The sequence below is a fragment of the Patagioenas fasciata genome, chromosome 24 (assembly GCF_037038585.1).
Source record: "Patagioenas fasciata isolate bPatFas1 chromosome 24, bPatFas1.hap1, whole genome shotgun sequence".
Lineage (NCBI taxonomy): Eukaryota > Metazoa > Chordata > Aves > Columbiformes > Columbidae > Patagioenas > Patagioenas fasciata.
The window spans coordinates 6,320,254-6,333,090 of record NC_092543.1 but is presented as its reverse complement, the minus strand read 5'-3'; the positions used below and the strand labels follow the sequence as shown (position 1 = coordinate 6,333,090).

General features: G+C 44.1%; 1 protein-coding gene across 1 annotated transcript; it reads right to left on the bottom strand.

The window, feature by feature from the left end:
- Positions 1-510: 510 nt before the first annotated feature.
- Positions 511-11,828, bottom strand: POU2AF1 (POU class 2 homeobox associating factor 1). The gene is made up of 5 exons (XM_065855743.2): positions 11,712-11,828; positions 4,281-4,408; positions 3,551-3,593; positions 3,188-3,462; positions 511-2,354 (listed from the first exon to the last, which is right to left on the bottom strand). Exons 1-5 carry the CDS (start codon positions 11,725-11,727, stop codon positions 2,043-2,045), a joined length of 774 nt encoding a protein of 257 aa, XP_065711815.1. The 5' UTR covers positions 11,728-11,828; the 3' UTR covers positions 511-2,042.
- Positions 11,829-12,837: the final 1,009 nt, after the last annotated feature.

Sequence of the window (12,837 nt, the reverse complement as noted above, 5' to 3'; positions counted from 1 at the left end):
CTGTATCAAAACTACTGGTGAGAGGGACCGACTTCTCATCTTGCGCATCAGAGTTGTCACAATCCATAGTGGTTATGGGCTTAGGTGACATGGCCCTTAACGATGGGGAAAACACTTCACTGCTTCACTTTGGTTGCCTGGAACTGGAAGGAATTACACAGAACTACTTGCCACCTCCATTCCCCCGCATCCACACATCCCCAGGAATGCCAGTAGAGGATAACAGGGGCTGAACTAACACCTGAGCTGCACGAGTGCTTTTGTGAGTGAGGACTGCTTGAGTAAATCGTGCCCCCAGGCCATATTTGGATCACAGAGTTCCTCCTTAGTGTGCCTTGATGTGCAAAACTAGCAGAAAATCTAACAGTTAATCTGTGGTTCTAGGCTGTACATATGTTATTGAACTAATTGATTGCTAAACCAATGCTGGGTTACCCTCTTGGATAGGAAATAAAACACTCTAGGCATATGAAAGTTACTGTAGATCTTTATTGAAAAAGATTGTCTTTTTCTAACCAGAACAACCCAGAAAGAAATTCTGAAACAGTTCATCATTGTTTTATATTCACACACAGAATTTACATACATTGAAGTGAAAGAAATTTAAAAGCAATCTTAGCAACCACAGGCTTGATTCACAACTGCATTGTTCCAGTTTTACCTACTGAATATCTTTGTACTTATAAAACTGGAATAAGCAGTGGCAAAGTAAGCTCCTTCTAATTAATTTCTTTGCTGGGTTTTTCTGCAAGTTTAAGCCACTAATTTCAATGCACCTAAACTACTGCCGTTTTCAAATCACTTTATGATCACGTACATTGCTTATGTCTTTCAGATTGGTCAATATTAAATAACAAAACATGCTTTTAAAGTCCTCAAGACTTTCAACCTGAGCTTCCAAACCTCACTCAGGCATAAACCGCAAGGTCACTTGAAATATTGTCTGGGTGGCAACCGGAGCGCTGGACACCAGGCAATAACAGTGCAATGAATTACTTCACTGTTAGTCTTGCAAGTAACAAAATCACCTGAGGATCCTGGGCTTTGGAAAGCAGAAAAACCCAGAGAAATTGTGTTCACCCACCAAGAGTCCCTTGTTTATTAAGAAAACAAATAAAGAGTTAGAACGGGATGTATCTCCTGCAAATGTATTTGCCTGTGGCATGGCACTCCTGGACATCAACAACAATATTTACAACTTGCATCAGAGGAAAAGGTAAAGCTACTCATTCTCCAGGAAAGAAAAATCAAAGCTATAAGGAAAATGTATGCGCCTGCAGGCCTGCGAGACTACAGCACGGAGGGACTTTTGATAGCGGTGAGGCACAAGAGGGGTCGCTAAGGTTCCTGGCTCAGCGCAACAAATGAAAGTACTGCTGGCTGGTAGTAACGCCATGAATTACTTGTTAGACTGAAGCCGAGATTTTGGAAGACCCTGTCTCCTCAAAGATCTCCTGATATAGTGCCATGTCTTGCAATCCTGACTCAGGCAAAACCCCCATTGATTTCAGTGGGACCAGGATCTGTCCATTGGTAAAACAGGCAGCATTACCAGCCAGCTAGAAAACCATCCCCCTATCTTGAAGGTGGATATTTTAGAGTTCAAAACCATTCTGCGTTTACTCTGAGCTCTGGAAAGCAGTCCTGTTGAACTGGGTCTTGCCAATATTTAGAGGCAAGTGTAACCCCACCAAATGCTATAGTTGACCACAGCAGTGCTATAGGATGTCAATTTGAGACCATGCCCTGTGTCTGAGGATGAAAGTCACCTTGTGCTGACGCTGAGCACAAGAACTGTGGACTATCAAAAGCCTACCTGGGAGAGGTAGCAGAAACCGTAACAGCAGAGAAATCTTGTGCTGGGCCCCAGAACAAAGCAAGTTTCACACAAGATGCACGTCATGGTGTGCTAGAGGTGGACAACAAAACCGTAAATAGAGTTCCCACCCCACCCTCCAGCCTGCTTTTCCTCTGTACTCAAAACCCGCTGTGGTGCCAGGTGGAGTATTGAGTAGATGAGGATCAGGCCCCAGATGTGCAACTTAAAGCCCTTCAACGGAAAGAGCATGGTTTAAAACATACGTATCATTGTCTTCATCTTCTAGAAGCAGCTTCTCAATGGGCAGCGTGCCGATGACTCGTCTGGCGTCCTCCAGCTCCTGGGGGGCTGGTTCGGGAATGGAGATGGGCAAGGGCACAAACTGTGGCCCGGGGAGCGAGGAAGGAGCTGGCTGGTACTGCAAAGAGGAGGCTGGCAGAGCAGAGAGGGGCTGAGCCCATGGGAAGTACGTGAGAGGGGGCTGCTGATCCGTCACCTCCAGCTGAGGCACCACGGCAGGGGTGCTGCTTCGGGGCTGTTAAAACAGAAGAGAAATAAAATGCAATACAATAATTGGCTGGGTGGGGTGTGGGGACAACACAGACTAAGGATGCTCGCAAGTCTCGCTTTTAACATCCCTTTTCCTGTGTCTCTGGGTAAAGCGCTATACTGAGTGTGACAGTTTTCCTACGCTGACTCCCATGAGGGTGGTGGCCGTGGGTGTCCCAGCTGCTTGCTGCTGCCAGCAGCTCACACATTAGGTTCCCTCTAGCTTTCTGTTCCCTCACTGTAAGCCCATGAGACAGCTACACCCTGTGCTGGAAACTGCCTTCTTTGGCAGTCTCTCTTGCAAGATGCATGGGCACAACTTTGCTGCCACAAGGCTGAAGGCGGCTCCTCTCAGCTTTGAAACGATAGCCCTATAGCCCTTCCTCACCGGTGAAGGCCACAGGATGGGTCTTTGCTGCTCTGCTGTGTCAGGTTCAGCAGCTGAACTGAAGTGTTAAAAGGAAAATAAGCTGCTTGAGTTCAACTGAAACAGAATCTGCTGCCCTTCGTGTTGGGTCAGTAACAGAGATTTTGTCCAGCCTGAAATCAAACACTCTGCTACACTTGCATCCTATTTTGGCCTTGGTCTTCCAGCTTTAAATAGCGATTTTTGAGAAATTTATTGACAAGTCATTCATCCTTTTTGACCTGGAAGATGTGTTTCCTGGACAGGGCCAGTGCTAGAATGAATACGTGGCATAGATGCAAAGACATACAACATTATAGTAACTAAACAAATTATACTAGTTATATCTGGGACTCCCCATGGCTCTTGTAGGGAATTTGTTGTCATTTATACCTGGGTATTTTTTCACTTACTGCAAAATTGGTGATCAGCGGTTGAGAAGTGTAAGTCAGAACAGATGAAGGTCCAACCAGTGTGTAACTGGGACACATAGGCTGAACATACATATCTGCTGTGTATGGACAGCTGACGGCTTCGTGGGACACATAGTCAGGGTAAGTGGTCCACTGAGTTAAAGGTTGTAAGGATGTGGGAGAGGGTTGGGAGATCCAGCCAGAACAGAGTGCTCCTTCATCTGTGACCGGCAATGCAGACGTAGCAGCAGCATCCATATCAATGCAAGGCTGGCCTAGAAGTCAGGAAAAGATTAAAGGTCAGTTTAGCATAGTCTTCCCTGCAGCAGGGCTGACAAACACTTAAAGGCAGGGAAACATTACCCATTGGTGAATAAGAAGGAAGTGGCTGATGGGGCAAAACAACCTAGAAGAGAGAAGAAAAATGTCCAGGGATTAAGATCACAAGCATTAAATTTGGTCCTATCTGAGAAGCACTGTGGGACAGAGTATATTAGCTAATACCAGCTGATCACCATTGACTACTTCAATGTCAGTGCCTGGATGTTCCCACCTGCCTCTGCAGAAGGGCGAGGAGAACTGAGCCTGGGAGCCAGTACACATAATTCCAGCTCTGTTCATGGCCCTAGCCAAAGTCCAAGTGCCTCTTTGGCTCAAGGGGGTCTTAAACAGTATTTAAGCCTTGTGTTGCAGGGGGATTTCCTCTTCAGAGAGGCGTCAGTCAAACTGCATCCCCCTGGGCAGATGAGGAGAGGTAGGCTGAAAGTGAGAAGCAGATAGCCAAGGATGGCTCTGGCTGATCTCTTTGTGCTCTTGAACAAGCTGCTTAACTTCCAAGCCACTTTCTGCTCCTCTCAAGTGCAAAGCACTTTAAGCCTTCCATTAAGTCAATGGTGACTGAACATACTCAGCACCCTAAAGACCCTCCATCTGAAGTGAAGATATATGTAATGGTGCCTGCAGGTAACATAAGGCTGCATTGCCTTCAAAGCACTTTAGAGATGCAAAGATTTCTTTCATTGCCAAAGTACTGCCAGCTGGTGACAGGGCTGGCCGACCATGGAGAATTTTCCATCTCTGTTTTTTGTCCTACCGTTGTAGGTGCTGTTGCACTGGCATTATGAACATTTCCCCGTTTCCTTTTCAATAGCTCCTTCACTGGCTCTTTGACTCGGACGCCTTGATAGGGCCGGGGCTGTGGCTGCTGTTCTGGAGCAGAAGCTGAGAAAAGGAAAAAACAAAACCAAAACACACAGGTGACATCTATTTTCCTTCCTTGCCACGTGCAGAGAGCCAAAGCCTCCACAGCAGGCTACTTGTCTGTAGCCTGTACTAGTCATACTAGTCAATGCGGCTGGAGCCATAAATGTTTTTTCCTTAGCTACTGGTGTCCTTTGGCCCATATGACTTCAGATGGCGTAGCCCTCCTCTCTCTACCTTTACTGCTCAGATGCTGTGATCACATAGGATCGCAAGGACAAACTAACCTGAAATAAGCACGCTTGCAATTCTCTCCAGCTGTTAAACAGCTGCAGCAATACCAAGAAACTCACCCTTTCTTTTTTTGCCTCCAGAAGAGCATTTTACACGATTTACAGCGTGCGAGCTTGTGCAGGACTGAGAGCAGTGATGGCCTGCAAGCCAGAGCTGGCGGTTTCCCTTCCATACTGGCAGGTGTTCCTATGTTCTGCAGAAGCCATGCCCTGTCAGGCACAGGGTGCAATGAACACGTTCTGTTAAATAAATAGGCGTATTGCTCTAGACATTTATGAAAGCCAGGGAGGATGTACGATAAGGAAAAGCTGTTGCTGCTGTTACGCAGCGAATGCTCCATTCCTAAAAGCAACAGCTACCAACAGACTTCCATTTCCCTATGGGGATGTACTGTATAGGCAAGCAAAATAAGAGTAGTAGTAAGCCACACAGTATGAAGGGACCCAAAAAAGGACTTAAAAACTTGCCAACCAGGTAGTCAAAAAAGAAAAATCACAGAGAGGTAAGAAATAGATGCTGGTGTTCCAACTGTCTCTAGATTCAATCTTTCATTTCTTTACAAATGATAGACAGTGCTAAGAAGGACTATGGTATGAGCTGTACTGAGAACTCCAAAAAGGAGCTGAATACTAGGCAGGACATCTGAAATGAAGACCATCACGAATGTGTGTTCTCGGCCTTCGATGACATTCGTTTACATTGGGAAATTATCTGTTTGTACTTCACTGCAAAGCTCTTCAGAGTCAGACATTGCTGCCGTTGTTCATGCTGCATGAAAACATCAACTCCACCAAGGTGAATGTGCTACGGAGGCAGGAGACAGCAACCTGCCTCCTGGGTGGTGTCTTATCCCTGAGCCATCACACTGATTGATTTCAAAGGGCCTCCTTGCAGAATCAGGGTGGGGAAGGATGGCAGTTTCTGGCTCCAGGTTTGGGGGATGGGAAAGAAGAAATTTACTGTAAAAGCTGACAAATATACCTATTCAGAGTTTCCGGTGTAAGCAGAGTACCAAAAAAAAAAAAAAACAACAAAACCCCAAAGTCTGCAGAACATATTTCGGTTCCCCCAAGCTGACCTCCAGAAATAAAAATACTGATAGCACAGCTGCTTTTCCACTGTTCGAGTGTGCAGCAGGTCTGAGCATTACACATGAACCATGGCAAAATTGCTTTTGGCTTCAGTCTACAGTTCTTCATAAAGCTAAAGCAATACGATCATTTAAAAATAAAAACATTTTGAGAAATAATGACGATTTAAATCACCTTGCCAAGGAAGTACTTGGGTTTAGCAGTCTCCAGCTCCTCATAGGGTTGTCTTAATAATCTATGAACCCTGACTTGCACTGAGTTTCAAGTATATTTTTAAGTCATGAGCTGCAAAAACATCAAGGTCCTCATGCCCAAATTACATTCAAACAAATAAAAGGAACAACATGTGTGCTCAAGTGCCCACTGCGTTCTCGCTTGTCTAAGGCAATTCAAGGACCACACGAGCCATATGCTGTTCCTTAATGGGCACTGGACCTTGCTTTGCAACTGATCTCTGAAAACGGAGCAGTATGAAGCATCAGAAGTCAAGAAAGAGGGAATCTAATCCAAACAGTAGGAAGCTTTGCAGTAGTTTCTACGTGTACATATATTTTAGCTCATTGCAATGCTTTTGTCAGGCTGCCTTACCAATCTGTGGCGTGCGTTTACACTCAGGCTCCTTTCTATGTTATCACGTACTGTATTTATTGAACGTCGACAAAAGCCTAGCACAAACCTTGAAGACTTGAGCAATCTTTCAAATTGGATGGGTAACACACCAGCTAATGAAAAGGTACCGAATGCAGCAGTCCCACTAGCTCTGAGCATCAAATAACACCAGGAGGAAGCACATAATGATTTTTGTTTCCAGACCGCTTTACAACTCAGCCTGAAAGCATCCAGAGTGCACAGACAAGGTTGAAGGTTCAGTGGACTCTGGATGAAGATGAGACAACTTCATCAGTATTGTTGTTAAGGTTTTCCTTCTGGTCCAAGCTGTGCTGAACAGAGCAGGCATAGCCAGTGTGGATCTTGCTGTTTGCTTTTGAGGAGCAGCTCCAACCCCAGTTCATGGGCTGACAAGAGCTTCAGGAACACACTTCACAAGACCCCTTCCCAAAAGGGAACAAAATGCTGAGATAAACCTATAAACCCCGGCTTTCAGTTGTTTGTGCTTTGGAGAACCTGAGAGATATCCACAGCATCATAACAGCCAACAGTATCCGCTTTTAGCATGGTATTTGTCATCCCTAGATTTTTGCCAGTGCAACATCAATGTGTGTCCTTTTAAAGATTCCTGCTTACAATAACATCCAGGAAATTCTGGTCTGAAGGAAAAGATCAGACAGGGGAAGCATGCCAAGACATTGCTAAACAATTAAACCAAGCCAATTCAAAATGCACCTTCCTCTACATGTTTGTTTAACCATTGCTGAAACCGGAGGGAAGATAATGGCAGAACAGCTCTTGGAAGAGTGCAAGTATTGAAGCATGACAAGTTTCAGATCACTAAACTTCACATTAGCACCACTGGCCTGCACACACAAACTGCAGATCAGTTTAAGCTTCATCCTCTCAAACAAGTCAGAATGATTTCCCACCAGGCCGATTTTCAGTTTGAAATACACTGCTGATCTACAAGGTTTTCACACCAACCTGCCTGCAAGAGCAAGTGACGCACTTGTCTTTGTTTCAGGAGATTTACTGTTTCTTTGCTGCCACACTGCCGTTGATAAGCTTATCAACTGATCACTGTTAACAGTGTCAATATTTTTCTCTTTCCTCCTTTCACCTCCACTATAATAAAAAAAAATAATAAAAGAAACACAATAGAAAACTTTTTTCTTCTTTGCAGTAACAGCGAAAAGCAAACAGTCACTCTTGAAAAACAGGAAAAATTCAGATTTCAATCCACACACTAGTGAGTTTCTGGCTTGGATATTGAAGACTAAATTGCATTAGGCAGCTGTCAATGTTTTTATTGCACACAGTAAACTTTGGGTAATCAAAATTAAAAAGTGGCGTAACTTTGTGTACACTACTTGATTGCTCAGACTCTAATCAAAGCCTTACAATAAGACATCAATGCCCATTTAGCAAGCAACTAAATATTTCATTAAAGTTGTCTGCATTTTGTGTTGACTTCAAATACAGAACTCTTCAAAAATACTTCTTTAAATGTATTAAAGATGGTGATAATTTGGGTCTGCCACTGCTTTGGAAATGAATCCTGTGATTGGAGCTGACATCAGAACTGAAACGGCTATTTCTGTGACACTGATAATGTTCTACAGTACATGGACTGAACATACAGCTCTTTTTGTGCATCTGACACATCCCAAATCTCCTCTGAAACGTCACCATTATTTTTTATAGACAAGCCTGACAAGCAAAACTAGACTGAAGTGGATTGTTGTCTATACTGTTTGTCACACTATGGGTGGGTATTTCAATGAAGATTTAGTTAAATGCTCAGCACTAAGTGGCAAGGGAGAGTTGGATGCATTGGCCATTAGTGGTGAGGGCTACTAAAAATTATCTGTTTCAGAACAAGAGAACCCCTATCGCAAAGGGGAAGCTGAGATAGACAGAAAGTGCCTTAACCTTAAGTCTCACCCGCACGTCCTAATTCCTCCCAGCCCATAATACTCTTTCCATTTTAGTAATGCAAGCTTTCCATTTAATTGCTTATGTGGTCATTCGTAGAGCCTGCCACCTGCTTTGTAAAGCATGGATGGGCTCAGCTTTCACACTATCCATCTTTCCCAGTGGGGTTTTACCAAAATTAAAACTCACAAGGTGCAGTTTCACCTCTCAGTCTCATTATCTGATACTTTCAAAAAAGCTGTACAGAGCCCCACATCTGTTGTGGGCAGAAAAGGCTTTATGCACGTAAAAAGCATTTGGGAAGAGGTTTTTGAAGGTGCACATTCACATCTCTCGGTTGTATGGGAATCCAAGCAGTCAGCAGAACTATGCAGAAGTCCCACTGGGCTGCAGCAGGAGTTGAGTGTCCAAAACATCACCGAAACGTGAAACTCTCGCAGAGTTTCAACCTACTTGCATACCCTCTTGTAACAGAAAGCACTCGCACGAAAGGTACCTTTGTTTTGTTTTCAAAATACAACATGAGGTAACCATCTGCATAAAGACACACGAGAGGGAAGCAGCTGATGCTGCCCATTAGAAGCCTCCCATCCCTGGAGAGGTGCTGGCAGCAGAGCGGGTCTGCTTCCACCCAGAGAATCCTGCCAAAAGCTGGGAAGCCCCAACCAGTCACTTCGCTCCTGCCGTGGGAGGGGATGCTTTCGGGCTGAGACACTCTCTGGGGTTTTGCTGAGCGGAAGCTCTGGGCCCCACTCCTGCAAAGAAGCGCACTGTGCCGTGACGCCGAGGGAGCGATTTCCAGCACGCAGGGCCAGCCATGCGAGACTCCCTGGAGGACAAGAGCCTCTGACCATAGCAGCTGAGGGCAAGGTCTGTTAGTTTTCTTTCTGTTCCTGCAGGGCTTTCTACAGAAGCATCCCCTGAAGAAGCAGGGAAACTGCCCTTCAGAAAGTGCCCATGGGAAATGCCCTCTGGTGAGGTCGCACCTATTTAAATGAGTTCTTGAGTCACTCTTGGGCTCTCGGTTTAGAAGAGATCTTTATTCTTTGCCTTTTGTTGTTGTTGTGTTTTATTTATATAGCTAGGGAAAACATATGGGAATCATACCATTCCTTTTGAAACCTCCTATCTTGCTAAAAATTAATTAATTAATCCAAGTCAATAACTTCCAAGCAGAATAAAGGTCTCTCTCACATGTGCCCCAGTACATGGTCATATGCCTCTCTAGTCTGGCTAGTCCATAATTCAGCAGTTTAGATCACAGGAGAGCAGTTTACATGCCAGGTGAGAAACGCCAAACCCTGATACCTGTTCCTGGGAGTGTCGGCCTGTGTCTCATCCACCTGGCTCGTAAGCGCGGTACCGCAGGCACGCAAAGCAAAACAGTTGCTCTTGCCAGGATTAAAGCCATCTGTCTCTAGAGCGAATACGGGATGCTTTATCCCATTGCTTGGGGAAAAGCTTCACTCCTCAGAAGCTTCCCACAGACTTATTTATTGCCCATCTATTCAGGATGCCCTTTTGTCAGAACACCTGAGTAAGTAATTTTGGTTTTAACTATACTGAAACTCTGCATGGCAGAGGAGAGCTCCTTCTGTTTCTTTGGTAGGGAGCGAAGCAGGGCTTTTATGCTCTCCCATTAGCCTAGGGTTCATACCAAGCTCCCTGGACGCCCACACAGCCTCTGCATCCGTTTATACCATAGTGCAAGGCAATAGCTCACACGGGAGCACTGGGACAGCCATGTGGTCACAGGTGGTTTGAACCAGACAGTGCAGGAAACTTGAGGCCACAGCTGGTCACAGCAAAAGGAAATGTAGGTGCACCAGAGACATCAAATGGAGACTCACAGAGATACTGAGAAACCTAACGGAAGCCTTTGGGACCTGGCACGTGAACACCTGTACTGACCTGCCCGATCTACCTACAGGCACAGAGGAGATCTCCAGCTATTGCACCCAAGCTGCCCACATCCCGGTCATCAGAACATTCTTCTTGTCTACCTTCAAAGCCAAAGCACATCATTCATTACTGTAACGGTATAGAAAAGAAGCAGGGTTAAGAAGATAACAGTTCCATGTTGGTAAAAGGAACTCTAACCATGCAGAAGTTGTATATAAACTATCAACGGTGAATGGCTCACATCAGGATAGAGGTTTTGATCTCTTCTCTCATTCCTGCTCACCTTTGAAAGCACTACACACGTTAAAGAAAAATGCAAAGAAAAAATACCAATTCAGTTAGCAATTTAACTCTACCTACAACATCAGGTTGTTACTATTGGAGACAAAAAATAAGGGACTTCTGAGATGGAAGATTAGATCGCAGTTTTGAATCCAATCACCTTGCAGTATTCCCTACATCATATACCTACTGATTCTGGAAACAGCACGAGATAAAGGGGGAAGCCAGGTGTGTTGCCGTAGTGCTCTGCTTGCTGTTTAATGCTTGTCAGACAAATTGAAATGTGATTGAATAAACAGTCAGAGCTTCTTGCTACAGGGTGCTACAGTCTACAATATAATTGCACAAATATACATTTGGGCTTCCAAAGCATTCAACCGAAAAAGATTAGGAGAAATGTGTAAGAGAGAAAACAGACTTAACTGCCAATAAGGTCAGAAAGGTACATGCATAGCAAACCAACCTCTGAACAACCTGCAAGCTATTATATAAATAAGATTAATGTTAGTTCTATATGAAATAAGTTCCTGGCAATGCTTAATAAATCAGCTTCTTCAGTGCAGGTGTATTGTATTATTCCAGGTTAACAGAACAACGTGGTGAAATGCGAAGGATGGCAGTACGGCTGCAAAAAGGAGCATCATCTCCAGATCCATACAGTGAGAACGCAAAACTTGCAAGAAGAAAACACCTACCTGTATTCTGATCAGCAAATATTGGAGCAAAGGTGGGCCTAGAGGAGCGAAATTATCTTGAAAACAAGAAAACTGATTTCCTGTCAAGTCATAACTGTATTGCCCTCAACTGCTCTGTTCCTTATATTTTTATTAGTTGAAAAATATATATCTATATCTATAGATATAGATATCAAAAAAGGCACAGAAATAAGATTTCTCACAGGTTTCACTTTTAAGAAGGAAAATTTTCTGGTATGTAACCACTGTAACCTTTGATATAATACCTGCATCCTGTTATTGTTTTTATGAATCATAGTCTTCCACTTGATTCATAGCGATGAATGCCAGCAAAGCAGCGATGCCGCCCTGTGTTAATATCCCTGCTGGAAAATCAGCATCATACCTTATCACTTATCTCTCTTGAGCCATGCATCTCTTCACAAGCATTGTCTCCCATGCTGTGCTAATACTTACGCATCACAACCTTCAGCTTTCATTCCGGTTATGAAAAACAAATCAGAGCTCACTTACATTTTTGCCAGTGCATATTCTGTGTGAGGACGGAGTCTTTATTTTCCTTGATGAAGATAGCTTGCCTTTTAATAGCTAACGTGTGTTCGACTCCTTTACGGGGATGTGACAACTGACTGTCAGGATGTTTCTTTCAGCTTTTTAAAAGCACCATGTTCCCGCTGAACCCTGTGATGTCATCACATCCTCCAACCACAACCACTTCTATATTTTCCCTTGCTCTCCGTTGTTCTTCATCATGGTAAACAGTTCCTTCAAGAGCGGTGAGCTCTGGCAGGTATTATGCACCAAAAGGCGTTTGATATCACCATCAAACCTTGATACCACCATCAAACCTTGATACCACCATCAAACCTTGATACCACCATCAAACCTTGAACCTGCCACTCATAGGGCTTTTACTATAGATTTACAAAATTAGGTCAAAAGGTTGCACGGCACAGAAAACACAAGGGGCTTTTAGGAAGATTTTGACCTTCTTTGCCACTAAGAATGGTCTTGCTTCACATAAGGCAGAATTCTGCTGCTTCAGGTGGCTCCCATACACCTCGGCTGGACTGAATCAGCCCACATGCTATGTCTGCCTGGCCCTTTAAATGCACAACGCTTAAAATACAAAACTTGAGTGTTTGCTCCTGCCTTATGAGAATCTCAACTCCCTGGGGCCACTAAATTTGAACTTATGAGGAAACACCTGTAAACACTTCAAGCCTCATTAAACGAGGACATCTTCCAGCTAAAAAAGAAACCCTTTTTTTCTGTTTTGTTTTTATCAAAATACAACACTTCCCACTGAAGAAGAGACGGCTCTTCCAAAATAGCTTGCAAAGCCAAAGCAAGGCTGAGAGTTTCTTGCCATAGGAGTCCAAATGAGTTCTTGGCACTAATAACACCACCATTATATCCTACCTACTCACACTGTTGCATGAACACAACCTCTTCAGCCTCTTAACATTCTTTTCTCTAACATAATCAGAGCATCATGATGACTTTTCACAAGTAACACTGATTTCAGAGCTTCATTCCCAGAGAAACGTCGTTTGGAGGCTGCACGCTAAATTTGGGATTCCAGCACTCCTATCTTCCTATTCAGTTTCTAACCACTGAATTTTCATCACCCCAGTTT

Coding starts and splice junctions, on each gene's coding strand:
- POU2AF1 (XM_065855743.2), bottom strand. Junction 3,594..4,280: donor GTGCAACAGCACCTACAACG/GTAGGACAAAAA, acceptor TCTCTCTTCTAG/GTTGTTTTGCCCCATCAGCC. Junction 3,463..3,550: donor TCCTTCTTATTCACCAATGG/GTAATGTTTCCC, acceptor CCTGACTTCTAG/GCCAGCCTTGCATTGATATG.